At 42.6% G+C, this 16208-nt stretch overlaps 1 protein-coding gene across 1 annotated transcript in view; it reads left to right on the plus strand.

Moving 5' to 3' along the window:
• Nucleotides 1-16208, plus strand: part of Cfap54 (cilia and flagella associated protein 54) — a 251885-nt gene that overhangs the window by 87461 nt on the left and 148216 nt on the right. The window contains exons 27-32 of the mRNA XM_075954510.1: nucleotides 2837-2962; nucleotides 5217-5334; nucleotides 8093-8182; nucleotides 9462-9588; nucleotides 13756-13873; nucleotides 14503-14603. Of these exons, the coding sequence (XP_075810625.1) occupies nucleotides 2837-2962; nucleotides 5217-5334; nucleotides 8093-8182; nucleotides 9462-9588; nucleotides 13756-13873; nucleotides 14503-14603 (680 nt within the window). The remainder of the gene's footprint in view (nucleotides 1-2836; nucleotides 2963-5216; nucleotides 5335-8092; nucleotides 8183-9461; nucleotides 9589-13755; nucleotides 13874-14502; nucleotides 14604-16208) is intronic.

The raw sequence follows: 16208 nt of genomic DNA on the forward strand, positions 1-16208 counted from the left end.
CAGACTATAAAAAGTGGGGGTGTATATTAAGCAGATATGAGTGACAGTTTCATTTTATGTCAGAAATCATCAGAAATGGAGAGGGCAGACTGTGCTATTTAAATCTCAGCCACGTGTCAGAGAACCTGCATAAAGGAGCTGAAATCTTGCCAAGGACGCGCATTAAAACCTGAGCATATGGCAGGCCACACCAAGTTCCTACACGCGAAGATATACTGCAGCAGAAGTATAAATCCTTCCTTAAAATGACGCTTAAATTTAATGCACTTTTAATCACAATTCCCGCGGACTTTCTCTTGAATCATTTAAAGGGTCCCAATAGAAATTAAAGCTCACTACCAAGCCGCCTTAGTAAAAATGGTGTTAACGCATCGTGGGCAAATCGATCAGTGGAATAGATTAGAGGGTTCAGCCCACGTCTCCGGAAGAGATGAGTGTGTTACAAAGGTAGCAATTTGACTGACCACGGAGACTTTGATCTATAATTATGGTTTTCAGTGTGGGGGACCCTGGTATAACTAACTGCATCTGAAGTAAAGCCAGAGCCCTACCTCACAGCTTAATAACGTCCAGCTGATCCAAGAAAGTCTGCATGGCTTGGAGTCGGGGGTTACCTTCCTCAGCAATGGAGGCAGCACATAGCGGAAAATGTAACTAGTTGCAGTTGGAACATTTTTATGGCAAGGAATTATAAGCAAAGTTAAAGGCTACTGCCAGGATGGGAAAATGCATGGCGGATGCAGGATCCTTGGCATTGGTCAACCCAGAGAAGAGTCAATGAGAAAATAGGGTTCCTTTAACGGTGGAGCACTGAGCAGGTGGTGCTTGGACAGTCATTGTCTGCGATCCATCAGGAGACTTTCAGGGGTTTCAAACCTAGGGTGACAAAATGGGACCTGAGTTTTAGAGAAATGAGTCCGGCTGCATGACAGCTAGGGATTTGAAGGAGGGGAGACCTGCAGCAGGGGGTGAACCAGAAGGCAGAGAGAGAGAGAGAGAGAGAGAGAGAGAGAGAGAGAGAGAGGGAGGGAGGGAGGGAGGGAGGGAGGGAGGGAGGGAGGGAGGGAGGGAGGGAGGGAGGGAGGGAGGGAGGGAGGCAGAGAGATTGGATTGTTGTACTGGACACTCAACACCTTGCCTCACCCTGTCACCATTCTTGGTGACATTGCTCTTATGGAATACATCGTCCTGGCCCCACAGAAACATTGCTCCTCCTTAGCACTAGGTGGGTCTTAGTAGTTCAGGTTCATTCACTATCTCTAAGTCCGTTCATATGATCCCTTCTCCATACATGAGGAGTGTATGGAGAAGTTGTAGAAATAGGAGCAGTGGGCTACGTTCCTGGCACCCGGCTGCCCACATGGCTAGCTTTAAACCAGAAATAACAACACACAAACTGTATTCTTTTAAACACTGCTTGGCCCTTTATATCTAGCCTCTTCTCGGCTAACTCTCGCACCTGGACTAGCCCATTTCTAATAATCTGTGTAGCATCAGTCTTACCAGGAAAGATTTAGCATGTCTGACTTGGCGGCTTGCTTCATTGCATGTATCTACCTCAGAGAGCAGAGCTATCACATCTGCCTGGGAGAGGGGAGCATGGTGTCTCTGAGCTCACTTCCTCTTCCTCCCAGCATTCTGTTCTGTTTACTCCACACACCTATGTTCTAACCTATCAGGGCAAGCAGTTTCTTTATTTAATTAACCAATGACCTTCCTCCATCAAGAAGTAGCAGTGATCCTAGATCTGAAAAAAGAACCATTTCAGCAAAATGTCTCTACATATATCACATACATGCAAGCATGTTTATATTTCTGTTGCTCCTCTGGGGGCTCACCATAAATGTTCCCTTCCTTTCATTGAGTCACCACAGTGGGACATAGCAAATCAGATAACTGGCCATGGAATCTTCTTAGGGTTGATACTAGAGCCAGGATTTGAATAAGGTGGCCGAGCTGTACAGATAAGAGACGGCAGGTACATCAGAAAAGGACTCAGCCATGGAGAGACCCGAGGGTCCAGCTCTGGACCATTGCGGTGCCTGGATTCTTCTTGGTTCATCAAGATGACGGTGGGAGATTACTCTTGAGAAGTGGACAAGGGCCAGACTGGAGAGGGCAGAGCAACCCCTGGCCTTGGGCAGTGTGAATGAGGAGGACAGGGTGTATGCAGAGAAGGTTAGGTTTGCAGAGAATCTGCCCAACCCTCTACTAAAATGCCCTGTACATCACCATGGGCTTCCCTCCTCCCTCAAGACACCATGTGGTCAGGAACTGTACCTTACTCAGAGGAAGCAACTTGTGATAAAGTGGGCATGGTGTTACATGCCGGTCATCTATAATCCCAGCACTTTGTGGGTGAAGACAGGAGCGTCTGAGTGCTAGACCATCCTCAGCTACATAGTGAGTTTGATATCAGCCTGGGATACATGAGATTCTGTCTTAAAAACCAGACAAGCAAAACAAAACAAAACAGAAATAAGCAACAAAACACTCTAAAGGGGCTTTGGATATGACCGCAGGGAACGATTGTTTCAATGTGGCTTTAAAAGTGGTAGTTTCCCAATAGCAGAGATGTGTATCACAAAGCAGAAGCTGGACTGCCCTGCGAGATAGGAAATGCACATTTGCTAAGAAGCTGCTATCAGTCCTTTATTTAAAGAAGAGTAGAGTCGTATAACTTTAATTCTTGAGAAATGTGATTGGAGGTAAGTTTCCAGTTGCCTCAACAACTGTGAGGTGTTGTTAGACCCATGAGACTTGGGGGAATTTGAATTTGTGAACGACTATGCGTTGCATTTGGAAACAGAGATGATTAATACTTACTTTTAATTAGATTCTACGTTCCTGGAAGGAATATGACCTGGCAATAGCGATCATAAATTACGGGAAAAAGACATTGGACATCACATCAGGGTGCAAATCTCTGTTTGGGAATGAGCAGGGCGAGACTGGAGAGGAGGTAAGGTGTTTGATTGTTTTGTTTCTCCCTCCTTTTTATGCATTTGCGTGTTTCACTCACTATCCTCAGACATATTCGAAATTGATCAATTTGTCATCTTTATGTCACAGAAAGTAATTTCATTAAGAAGTTCTTTAATTTAAAAATATTTTTTGCTGGGCGGTGGTGGCGCACACCTTTAATCTCAGCACTCAGGAGGCAGAGGCAGGCGGATCTCTGGGAATTAAAGGTCAGCCTGGTCCACAAGTGCTAGGTCTAGGACAGGTTCCAAAGAGAAAACCAAGCAAACAAAAAGAAACATTTAAGATATAGTCAAGAGCTGGCATATTGACTAGTTCACAGTCTGAACACTGTCTCCAAAGTAGATGAGGTTAGATCTTTCTATGTTCAGTGGGACACTGAACTCACCATTTCCTAAGAATGCCTCTTTTGAGTTAAAGATGCTTTGTTCTTTCTAGTTGTGAAATTTGCCAGAAATACCAGTTTCACCGTTTTGGCCAAATTAAAGCAAGCTTTAATTAAAATGTTAAATACTGACCAAATTCCATCTTGGTCAGGTCCATCACCTGGAAACCTTTCCAGCTGAATGGCCCAGAATGCACATGTTGGCGTGGCTTAGAAGGGCAAAACCCATAGACCAATGTACTTTCCCATGAGGCTTTGTTGTTAGTTTCCAGGAACTACAATTCCCAGAATCCCAGGATGTCACCTGGTCCTTGGGCAGGTAGGGCTGACAATTTAACTTTAGGTTTAACAGTTCTGTGTGCATCACTGAAGGGGTTGAACATGTCGCTGAACCTTCTAATCTCATCTCCAAAGTAGATCTATGAACATCAGTGATACCTTGACTCCTGTCTTTATGAGGCTGCTAATTTTAAGACGAATCTTCAATGTGTGCTTCATAAGCAAGGGTCTTAGAGGGACTTAAGACTTTATTGCTTTTTATTGAAATGATGTAGGCCGCATGTGTTTGTGGGTCAGGCTTTGAGATGTTTCTTGGCCTACTGGTTTTCTGAGACACACCAGGAAGGACCTCTTACCTCTCCCAAATTGGCTCCAACCTCCCTGAGAGAGAAAGCAAGGTGATTTGTTGCCTGGTAGGGTCCCAAGCATCCTGGGGAGAGGAATTTTAAGCTGTGGCATCTTTTGGGAGAGCAGGATGTGGGGCTTGTTTTGCCTCGAGGAACGTTAGATTAAACTGGAGGCGGTTTGAATCTGTTGTTTTCAAACCAGCTGCTTACTCTACCCGCTAGTGCCCTGTGTCATCCAGGCCTTGAGTAAAGGCTCCGTGCCCTTGGGTCTCACCCCTCTTTCCTTGGAGCCCCTGGTTCAGCAGGAGGTTGTGACACTTCCCACTGACTAAGGTTGTAGGATCTGTTAATTTGTCAGAGGAGGAACTCACTAGAGCCGCTAGAGACCTCGTGGAAGAATAAAGAGGCTTAGAAGGTTTTGTTTGTGATAACAGGAGACAGTGCGGGTCAGTTCTCAGTCTCAGACAGAGAAAACATGGTGGGGAGCCTGGGCACACACAGGCCAGTCCTTAATCTGCTAATTACTGATCTTGTTAGGTTTTTGTGAAAGGCAGAGGTAGAAGCAATTAGCTGGGTTGTAAAGGAGATCGTTCTGGGGAAACAAGAACAGAAAGGAAGAAAAGGATCCCTCCTGGGGCCTGGCTGGAGATTTCATTTTGAGGGTTTTTGGAGGTGACAGCTACATTGGGAAGAGGGCAGGAACTGGATGTAGCTCAGTAGGCGGACTGCTGGCCTGGCATGCCTGACGTCCCGAGTTTGATCTCCAGCGCTTCCTAAACTGGCTATGGTGGAGCCTGCACTGATCCCAGCACCGGAGCAGTGGAGGAAGGAAGAGTAGGGTTTCAAAGTCGACCTTGGCTACTTAGTGGTTTGAGGTCATCCTGAGCTGCAGAAGACACTTTTTCAAAACACACACACACACACACACGCGCGCTAGCTATAGCAGCCAGCACCACTAGTAAGGGTGCACATTCTAGAAGGGGAGATCCTGGAAGGAAGGAGGGGAAATGGGAACAGTTTGGTTCTGTCCATGAACCTCTTAGCACGTCCAGCTAGAAGGCAGTATCAGCTGCTGTAAATTGCTAATTATTGTTGCTTAGCCACACACATCAGTCTTACCTACTAAACAGGAAAGGGGGAAACAGAACATAACGCAGGTTTTCCAAAAATGACAACTTCCCTAACATGTTAAAACACATTTTGACATTTGCCAATGTTTCTAGGGTACTTGTTCTAAGAAAACTTCCAGAACCAAGAAGCCGCAGCAGGTGCTGCTGCCGGAAAAGATAAACGAACAGCTGGCCTTGTTGGAGACACATCTACTCAAACTCACAAAGCAATGTAATTCTTTCCCCTCTTGTATCTGTTTCACATTGTTTTTTGAAACGAGAAACTGTTTTGTTGAAAGAATTAAGATGAGATTAGTATTTGGTAAACCCTTTAAGGATTATACGGTGTGTCTACATTATACCATTAATCCTTGCAACACTTTGTTAGTAAGAGCCCACTGTCTTCTACAGGTGCGCTCATGAAGATAAGGGACTTACTTAGGTTTGCATGGTTGGCTTGGACTTGGGCCTGTGTCTTTCAGCTTTAGAGTAGGTTTTTACAACCTTGGCACTCTTGTTTTTTTGGTGCAAATAGTTCTTTGAGGTGTCTTAGTTTGGGTTATTGTTGCTGTGATAAAACCCTATGATCAAAGAAATTGGGAAGGAAAGGGCTTATTATTATTGGGCTTACATGTCCATATTGACCTTCTGTAGTCAGATGTTCCTCTCCCGGCCTACTGTTCCCAAATTGTAGCATGAATAATTAAAGCCCAGAGACAGATATTAGGTTCAACCTGAAGATCAGACAAGCAAAACAGCCAGCCACTAGAGAACTGTTACCTCTATGAAATCTTCAGACTGAAAAAAAGCAAGTTCCTGTGCACCACCACCGCTTGGCCTCTATGGAGAGCTAGCGTGGCTGCTGGGATTAAAGATGTGTGTACCATTGCCAGGTCTGTATGATTGACTAGTGTGGCTGTTTTACTCTCTGATCTTCAGGCAAGTTTTATTTATTAAAACACAAATAATATACTACTCTACCAAATACCCTGTGGCCACTTCCCAGATAATTGACTCAGAGGCTTAATATTACTTATAAATGCTTGGTCGATAGCTCAGTCTTATTACTAGATAGCTCTTACACTTTAAGTTAACCCATATTTCTTATCTACACTCTGCCACATGGCAGCACCTTTGATAGCATGGCACGTTTATCTCCTTCTGTGTCCAGCTGGCGACTCTGCCCTTCTTCCTCCCATCATCTTAGTTCGGCTGCCCCACCTAGACTTTCTGCCTGGCTGCTAGCCAATCAGCGTCTTATTAAACCAAGTCGAATGGCAAATCTTTACAGTGTACAAGAGGATTATTCCATAACAGTGTTCAACCTCAGAGGAAGTTAGGACAAGAACTCAAACAGGGAAGGAACCTGGAGGCAGGAGCTGATGCAGAGGTCATGGAAGGATGCTGCTCACTGGCTTAACTTGCTTTTGTATAGAACCTAGGACTACCAGTACAGGATGGCATTAACTACAGTAGGCTGGATCCTCCCCCATCAATCACTAAATAAGGAATCTGGACCTTTTTTCTCCACTGTCAAGTTGATGTGAGACCATCCAGTGCAGTAGGGGTGTCTCTGTCCTAGGTCCTGAAGATGTGGGCTGGCATCCCTGGGCTCTGCTCATAGGAACAGAACACACCATCCATATCTTGGTAACTGACTGGGAAGCTAACCTATTGGTAGTAGTGTTTAGGTTTTGAATTGAGCTAAAGTTTTGAATTGAGCCTAATGCTGTGTTGTTCTTATAAACTAGTAAACCTAGTTTATGGAAAGCTGTAATCATTTAATCACAAACATAAAAATATAATTTCTTAAAATTTAAAGTGTTCTAAAATGTGAATTTTTTTATTCTCATATAGACAAAACTTTTATTAAAGAAATAAAATTATTACTAGCTACACAGTAAGTTCAGTAACCATAAAAATGTTTTTGGGAAGTGTCTCCTATGTGTGAGATACTATTGTAAATGCATTATAAAAAAATCATACAAATTCTCTATAACAACCCCATAAGGAAATTGCTCTCTTTTAAAGGCAAAAAAACGGAGGCAGAGATTCTAAGTACCTCACCCCTGCCTACCAAGTTTCATAGTTCAATAGTGTCAAGGTTAGACCTTAAAGCAGAGCTGGATAGGCTGGTACACCCTGTAGTCACGGCATTCAGGAGGCTGAGGCAGGGGGACCACAAACTCCATGCCAGCCTGGGCTACATACTGAGTCCTTGTCTTAACACCAAGAACACGGAACTGACACAGACAGGCTGGCTGGGCTGTGCTGCACGCTCTGGCTTTGGAGTGACTTCATTAAGGGCGGTGAAGGGGCTCTGGCAGGCCTTGTCCCTCGCCCCCATTCTCCCTGCCTTCCTAAAAACTGTTAGATTAGATTCCCGAAGCCAACCACCAAGGTCCATTCCCTTCTTTGGACACTTCTGCCAGACTCATTCCTGAGACTCACCACCAAGGTCCAGCTAGCAGAGTATTATGTCTCCTTTGGCTGCCCTAATTACCATGCCAATCAAAACTAAACCCTTCCCCTCCAGGGCTTCCTGCTTTACCTTTATAAACCACATTTCCCTCTGGGCCACCCCTGTCTCCTCTCTCTCCAGAGAGGACAAATGCCCCTGCCCCCTCCCTTGTTCCTCATCCTCTGTCTCCTGTCTTTGTCCCTTATTCCCTGCCCTTTGTCCTTCTGGCGTAAGTAAATCTCCTTTGTGCTGAGAACTTGGTGTTCTGTGCTGATAATGTCCCTTCAGATGGGCTTAATATGCCTGCTAGGTCTGATGGGGGTTTCCTTACATTTTAATGGGAAGGAAAGTAGATAATTGATCTTTTCTCACACTCCGAAATATGATATATTTGATGTTTTAAGGCTCATGCTTTAGTATTTAGTTGAGTGTTTCCTCTGCTTTTAAAAACTCTCTCCAAAAGATGTGTATGTTTTGGTTGTTGTGATCCAAATAGAAACCGGAATTGACTAATGTTTTTTTACCCTAGTCGCCTTCACTGAACTCTCTGGAGCAGAGGATCCTATCTTTCTTTACCCTGTGGTTTTGAACTGGACGGTGAAAGGCTCCATGAAGGAAGGTGGGTGATGGAAAGTGGCCGTGGCCACAGGCAGGCTGCTTCTGTTGTCTGCTCGGTATCATCACCCATTGAGAATAGTGCAGCCTCTGAGAAACCTAAACAGGCGACTTGACATCTGGGAAGGCAGAGCCTCCCCAAGTGGCTTTGAAGTGAAGGGTGTCATTATGCAGCCAACAAAAAGAAGGGCCCTGGGAAATGCAGTCCTTGCTTTAAGAATTCAGCTCTGAAGAGATGCGGTTTTCTGTTTGGCTCTGAGTGACAGGTGGTTCAGATCAGGATGAGATGTGACCGGCACTTCCTTCAGACAGCCATCCATCACAAGCAGTTTCAGTTAAGTTGCTCTTAATAGTGAGGTTTTTTTGTAGAATAAACCAAATATTGGGTTGTGAAATACGAGTGGCCATTGAAATAAAGCAGCAGCGCATCCCACAGGTTCTCCTTCAGTGCTCACAAGTGAGAAATCTAACCAGTGCGGGGCTCATCCTGGAGAAGAGCAATCCTCCCCTTCTTAGGAGCCATTAGCTGCCTGTAGGTCTCCATCTAGGGATGGGGCCTCCACCCCGTAAGATTCCCCTCACCCTTCGTGGATGTTGATTGGTGCTGTCATTGTGCAGACTGAGGTAGTGTCGTGATTCCATGTGTGTGACTTCCCTGCCATATCTGGAAGACACAGTGTCACCGCAGACTTCCTGGTCTTTTGCTCTTACACTCTTCCTACCCTGTTTTCCACAATGTTCTCTGAGCCTTCAGTGTAGGGGCTTTGCCATAGATGTATCAGCTGGGTTGGGTACCTATGGCTAGCGGTTCTCTGCGTTTGGACCAGTTGTGACTTTCTATAATGATCTCCATCTGCTGCCAAAGGAGGCTTCTTTGATAAGTGGTGAGAGCTGCTTTCATCTGTGAGTATAGTTGGTTTTTCAATACCAAATAGTCCTAAAATCATATACACATATCAGCACTATACAGACTCACTAGGTTGTACTTACATAAAATTATTGCTGTGTGTATATATGTGTCTGTCTGTGAACAGCAATAATTTAAAAAAGGATGGCATGATTTTGATAGATAATGGAGCCCCCTCCATTCCAAGGAAATAGGAGAGGGAGGGAAGAAATGGTATAATTATATTTTATTTAAAAATGAAATAAATATGTGGGAAATCCAAAAGCCCATCAGTCAGCGTGCCTGCTGTGACTAAAGATGGTTGGCCCTAGGGACCTTTTGGCACCCATTGCCAGAGGATACTGGTAACTCTCCAATGAACTTCTTGTTTCCATAGTCATGAAATTTAAGCAAAGACCGAGATTCCTTGAATTCTTTACACAAGTTATGCTCAAATGTATGAACGATGAAAAGTTTCAACTCATGGTGGAGTCAGCAGCTCCAGTGTTTGACTTCTTGAGAAGGTACTTGTGACGCTAGTTCTGCAGATGTCAGCAACTTTGACAAAGGTAGATGGAAAAGAGCGTGGGGTAAATGCAGCTGAGCTGATAGACGGAGAAGGTTTGTGTTTCCGTGGGTAACTAACTGACTAACTTTTAAAACATTGATGTAACTGAACTAAGAGCCCAGACCAGAGCACGGTCCCATCACCAACAACAAACACAACAGTCTATTTCCATTGACCAGTATGAGTAACAGCATCTCCTTAGTCTGTAGCTCCTTCTCGTGGGAGGTTGAGAATTCAACTTCGCACTTGCTCTGCACATGCGTCATGTGTTCATGATTCTGTCTTAATGAGCAGAGCCATTCCTTGGGGGTTTCATTGTGAAGCTCTTAGGAGTAAAATGGCTTGAATCTGCCCCTCTGTTTCCTAAGGTGGAAAGATTGTCTTTACTCTGAAAGAAAACTGTAACGTCCCTTGCCAGTTATAAGCAATGCCAGATACATCCAGCGTGTGTTCAGACCCCTCATCTGTCATCATGGAGTATAAACCTATCTGTTCCATCTGAGCAAAAATAACAGCAAGTAACGTGAGGTTTATTTAAAAAAATGGCACCAAGAGAGGAGAGAGCCCACACAAAAGCATTCTTTCTAAAATAGGCACCTCATTTATGAAAGCCAGAACATGGAATATATGAGTATAATATTTTGAAAAGATGGAGGAGACTGTGAGTCTATTGAGTATAAGTAGCTGTGGTAATCAGAAAAGTGGTCAGAATTATAAAGCTGTATTCAGTTAAAAAACAGGTAAGACTTGTGAAAAGTAGTTGTTTTCAGTGATTGGGCAAGTTGAAAGAACCATGAAAGTCAGTAATAAATGATGATGATGATGACGATGATGATGATGATGACGATGATGATGGTGATGAGGATGATGGTGATGATGATGATGGCGATGATGATGGTGATGATGATGACAGTAGCTCTTCTAGAAGGTAAACAGGTGAAGTGAGTCATGAGCGCTATGATAGCAGCATCCCAAATACCTGAGCCTGGAGACTGAGCAGGGCAGCGGACTTAGTGGTAGTTGTGTAAACTCAGGTCAAGGACATGATTTTGGATGTCTTCACCAAGTTGGGGTGGATAAGGACAGACCTAAAGAGGAAAGATACAAACGTACATACATAATTAATAGGATAAATTTATATTTCTAACCTGTAGAGAATCAAGATATCTCTTTAAATCAAGAAGAATTAAAGCTTTTAGGAGGCTAATGATAACAAGAACCCAGCCTATGAGAGGCAACCAGAGCAGCAGCTGAGGACACATCCTTAGCCTTAGAATCTTCTGCTGCCAAGAAGGAGAGATGAGCTGAAAGGAGTTCTCATTAAAGTCAAGAAATAAAAAAGTGAATTGAAGAAAGACATAAGAAAAAAATAAAAGCAGAAATGAATCAATTACAAGTTGGCTTTCAGTCATTTCAGTTGCCACAAAGGATCATTCTTTAGGAATATGAATAAAAATTTTAAAAAATTCCATGAGGCATAATAATAAAAGGAGAAACACAGGTCATGGGAAAAAATATACTTTAAAATCTAGCTGAAAGTCATGGTTATCTGGAAAAATTTATACAACTGAGAAAAGCAGCAGAAACATTCGGCTAGCTGAGATTTATCCGGGGCAGTTGTTTATATTTCAAAAAAATTGAATGAGCACTTTTCCTTTAGCATACAGCTTCCCATCAAGTCCAGTTCAGGGAGTAAACAAATAGAAAAAGTAGGGCTGGAGAGATGGCTCAGCCGTTAAAGGCTGGGCTCACAACCAAAAATACAAATAGAAAAAGTACAGACCAAGTGTACTGAGCAATATATAGGGGCAGAAGTCCAAGGTAAATGCTAGTATGTGAGCTCAGCCTTAAAATAAAGATTGAGTAGGAGACAGGAAAATGTAATTATCATTGCTAGTTAAAGGAGCCATTAAGTGTTCTCTAAAACTTATGTGGTAAATTCAGTGATTCTTCTTGTAAAATGAAAATCAGATGATTTTCTATTAAATTAAACCCTAAACTAGGAAAGCTATTTTATCTTCTGACAATTAGCATTGTTCTGAAAGTTCTTGCCATTATATTAAGAAATTGGAAGTAGAGTTTTTATGCTTGCCACAACACGGAGAATTAAAAATGTTTGTTAAGTGGATTCCACAGTGAAATACTCTAAAAATGGAGACACTGGCAAGTAATTGTTTCTTTTAGCTTAATCTAAAGATAATTAGCAAAAAACTGTTGAATTTCATAGTTAGATGCAAAATCAATAACTTTCCTGTATGAACTTGAAAGTTTAACGAAAAATCCAGTTTTTACAGAGTACATGACTAAATTGACTAGAGATTATGTGGAGTCTTGACTATTATGAAGAAGAGACCAAACATAATTTTATATAAGACATATGTATGTATTTTACATGCTATATATAAAATTAAAAGTCGGTACCTCACTTTCTAGTCAGACACAATTTTGTAAAGGTTTCTATTATCTTAAAATTTCTTTGTTGGTTTATTAAAATTTCAATATGGATTCTTTCAGGTAAAATGCAGGGTGGTCTAGAATCATGAATGGTCTTTGGAAAAGAACAATGAAAGAGGATCAGACTGTCCAGTAAAGATCAAAGACTCCTGCTTGTGAAATAATAGGCAGAGCACCATTGAGACTTACTTGTTGGAGACAAATATTTATAAAAGTTAACAAAAAATGTAGAAGTCACGAAATAAATGTTAATGTTGAGGACATAGCAATTTGAGAATATGATTTACCCAAACACACCATAATAATATAGAAAGCCCTCAAAGCTGCACGGAGCTGCAGGGTTGCAGGAGTGGAGGATGTGTGATGGATGAGGGTTGTGCTGTGCACAGATGATGATGGAGAGCACTCATCTTTGACCTCCTCTCCCTCCCACCTCTTCCTGCAATGACACGGCCACCTCCACCTTGACCGTTTGGTACTGTGAGAGGAGAAATACCAGTTTCAGGGTGCAGCTTGGAAGTGAAGGAGTCCCCATGTTCCCAGCAGTCACTGGTCCAAACACCAGCTTGGCTAGATGAAATATCTGCCTAAAGAACTGGGGGTATTCTCAGAATTGCTGCGACTACGTGGGAGCCCATCCAACCAGAGGGTCCATGATCGTCTTCACAAAAACTAAAGTGAGGGGTCGGGGATTACTTGATGGATGTGAATACTTTCAGGATAGAGATGCATGAGAGCGTCTCTAGCATCCATGTGAATGACCAAGTACAGACACAGCTCTAGAGGGGAGTCTGAAAGATCAGATCAGAATATCACATGTTACCCTCTGGCCACCACATCTGCATAGCTGCTCATTAAAACACATGTGCACACACAACAGTCACACACACACACACACACACAACTTATAGTATGCAAACCGTGGTATGATGTCAATCATCACTATAAGCAAAAGTACATTTTGATCATAGTGCTACTAGTTATCAAGACTCATTCAGTCATTGTCTTAACCTTGTCGCTTTGCATTTCATTCAAGTTTTTGGTTTCCATTCATTATGTTAGAACAGGATTTTGTTTTTGTAACAAGAATTAGAAATTCCAGAAAAATGCATGCATTTCAGGAAAACTAGCTGACAATTGTTAGTCACAAGATCCTGAGAGGACGGTATCTGGAGAACAGATCTGCCGGAAGCCATGCCAGGAAAACTAGGCTCAGTGCTCCTGAGAGGACCTGGAAGAAGGTTTATCCAGTGGCAGTGGTAGTTGGGAGTTCCTGCAGGATGGAACTAAAAAGACTGAAGTCGATCAGAGGCAGGAGAGTTTGTCTGGGGCCACTGTGATGTGGCTTTTGTCTTGATAGTGGAGGGAAGTAGCTATAGATCATTTTCAGTCCAGCCCCATCCACCTATGCCCTACTTTCGGCTCTTCCTTTTCCCCTGTGGACACCTGCCCTCGTCACAAGTTTTCATTGTGAATGATATTGTCCTGTTAAGAGGCCAGCTGCCCTTCATGTCCAGGGGTCCTCACCCAAGTGAAGCATGGAGCAGGCTGTCTGGGCACCCTCCTTTTTCACAGGTTCAGTGACAGCATTAGAGATTTAGGACTCTGAGATTCTTGTGACCTCCAGCTTCTGCCTATTTGTGACTTTTTCTTTTTGTGTGTGGATTAGGAGAAACGAGTCCCTCATTGGAGTAAAAAGGTTAAAATGCAAGGACGCCGTCTTTTCTAAGAAGGCAGCTAAGTTGTCTCCCAAGAAGTATAAAGCCATAGTCATCGAGATTGGAAGAGTAAGTTTTAATAATTAATAAAATCAATGAAGATTAATAAATATATTATTAATAAATTGATAACATTGAAGATAATATATATCTAGAGATTGTTGATTATATCTTGTTAGAATATGAAAGAGAAAGAAATACCAGTAGGCATAATTTTATAATAAGTTCTTAATAAAGTTAAATAAATTTAATAAAGTTAAAATAAGTTCTTAAATAACCATATAGATGTTCTCATAATCAGATATTTTTGTCTAAAAAATCCGTTTTTACTTTTTATAGCTACTTATTTACTTTTACATGTATGGGCATTTTCTCTGCATATATATCTGTGTTACATGTATGCACCCGGTGCCTACAGAGGCCAGATGAGGGCCTAAGGTCCCCCGAACTGGCGTTAGAGCTGATTGTGAGCCAACATGTGGATGCTGGGAATCAAACCCAGGTCCTCTGAAAGAGCAGCAAGTGACCTCTGACCTCTACTGCTGGACCATGTGTCCAGCCCCCTGATAGTGGTTTTCATTAAAGGATGTAGGAAAGCCAGTATGTTTCAAGGTCAGAAGATAAGCATCACATTGTGGGGAGATAATCCCTTTATGTTCCAGTTTTGACTTGTAACATCTATTCTCTTTTCCATGAAGAGCATAGACGGGCTACAACGCAGAAAAAGGAAGAAAAAGGAAACTCTCAAAGATTTTTTTTCCAAGAATCCCTCCATTTTTGAACTGTCGGAGCAGGAGAGGTATCGATGAATTGTCAGCATTATTACGTGATGCTTACTCCCTGCTGGGCACTGATTTGGGTATTGGGGATATACGGGGGGGGAGGGGGGCGGATATGATGCAATAATCAAACCCAGTGGGTTGTACTCACAAAGAAGACGTGAAAGTGTGTGTGTATGGGGGGGGGGGGATTGAAGAAAACAGCTCTAGTGGGAGTGGGAGGGAGACGAGAGAGGTGATGCAGGACCTAATGGCTGAAGTTCATTATGTAAATGTCTGAACGTGTCCAGCAGCAACAGCGTGAAAACATCAGTGTTTTCAAGGCACTTACAAATGCTAGAAGTGCAGTAACCAGCACGAATCAGAGACAGCTCTGAAAGGCTGTCCTGTGGAGTGTTGGCTACAGAGCCGCTGGTGGCCACCAGGAGTCCAGAGCAAGTTACGAATGGCTTTTTATCTTCAGAGGACAGAAGTTTAAAAAGGAATTTATTTTTATTTCATGCGTATGAGTGTTTTGCCCTCACATATGTGTGTGCACCATGTGTGTGCAGTGCCCGTGAAGGTCGGAAGAGGGGACACTGAAACTAGAGTCACAGACGGCTGAGTGCCATGGGGGAGGTGCTGGGAACTGAACCCGGGTCCTCTGGAAGATGAGCCAGTGCCCTCAAATGACGAGCCATCTCTCCCCCTAAATGACAGTCTCTTTTAGATGGCGCCATCTGTTGGTCATCTGTTATCTAACAGTAGATTCTCTTGTCACTGACACCTTTGTTATTTTAAGACTATTCATGGGTTTAGTTTTGGGACCTATTCTCTGTCCCGTGAGTCTGTTTACCTGTTTTCTGAATTAGTAACCTGCTATTGCAATTACTTTGGCTCTCAAGGAAACTTACTGTCTGATAGAAACCATCCCTTCAGTATGTTGTTTTCCTTCACTCAGGACTTGAATAATTTTATCCGAAATAGTTCACACTAGCTTGCTGTGTAACAGGAAGAATTCTATTGTGAATTTGAAAGGAGAATTGAATATATTTGCCAGCTTCGGAAATTTTGTTTGGTTTCTTTGCAACGCCACGTCTTTCTTATAGAAGACAGATTGCATCTAAAGATCTTGTAATTTTTTTTGATACATTGGGTGGTTTTTCCCCAGATGTGTTGCTATATAAAGCACTATTTTTGCATGGATTTTAAAATTACTTTCTGAATTCTGATAGTCTTTGAATAGAGATATACTAGAATCCTGGTATTTAGATTGTCTGCATGGCTTGATCCTTTACTCCTGGGTTCAAGTCTGTCTGTGTGGATGGTCCAAAGGTCTGATTCATTCTTCTCTAGTGTTTAAGCCTCTGGTTTCTTTTTTTCGTTACTGACAGGATAAGACCTCAAGTATAATATCGAAAATCCTGTGATATGGACATTCTTGTAACATGTACATTAAGATACTTTTTTCAGATAATTGAAGATTTGTATGCATTTTGAGAGACAGACCTGAGAAGCTCTTTACCTAGTTTCCAAGGGACTGTGACTCTTTTTAGAGTATCACAAACAATCCAATGACTTTCTTTAGAGTATAGCAACTTTATGTGAATCTATACATGTCTCTCTCTGTATATATGTTTAGTTCT

The sequence above is a fragment of the Microtus pennsylvanicus genome, chromosome 20, assembly GCF_037038515.1.
Source record: "Microtus pennsylvanicus isolate mMicPen1 chromosome 20, mMicPen1.hap1, whole genome shotgun sequence".
Taxonomy (NCBI): domain Eukaryota; kingdom Metazoa; phylum Chordata; class Mammalia; order Rodentia; family Cricetidae; genus Microtus; species Microtus pennsylvanicus.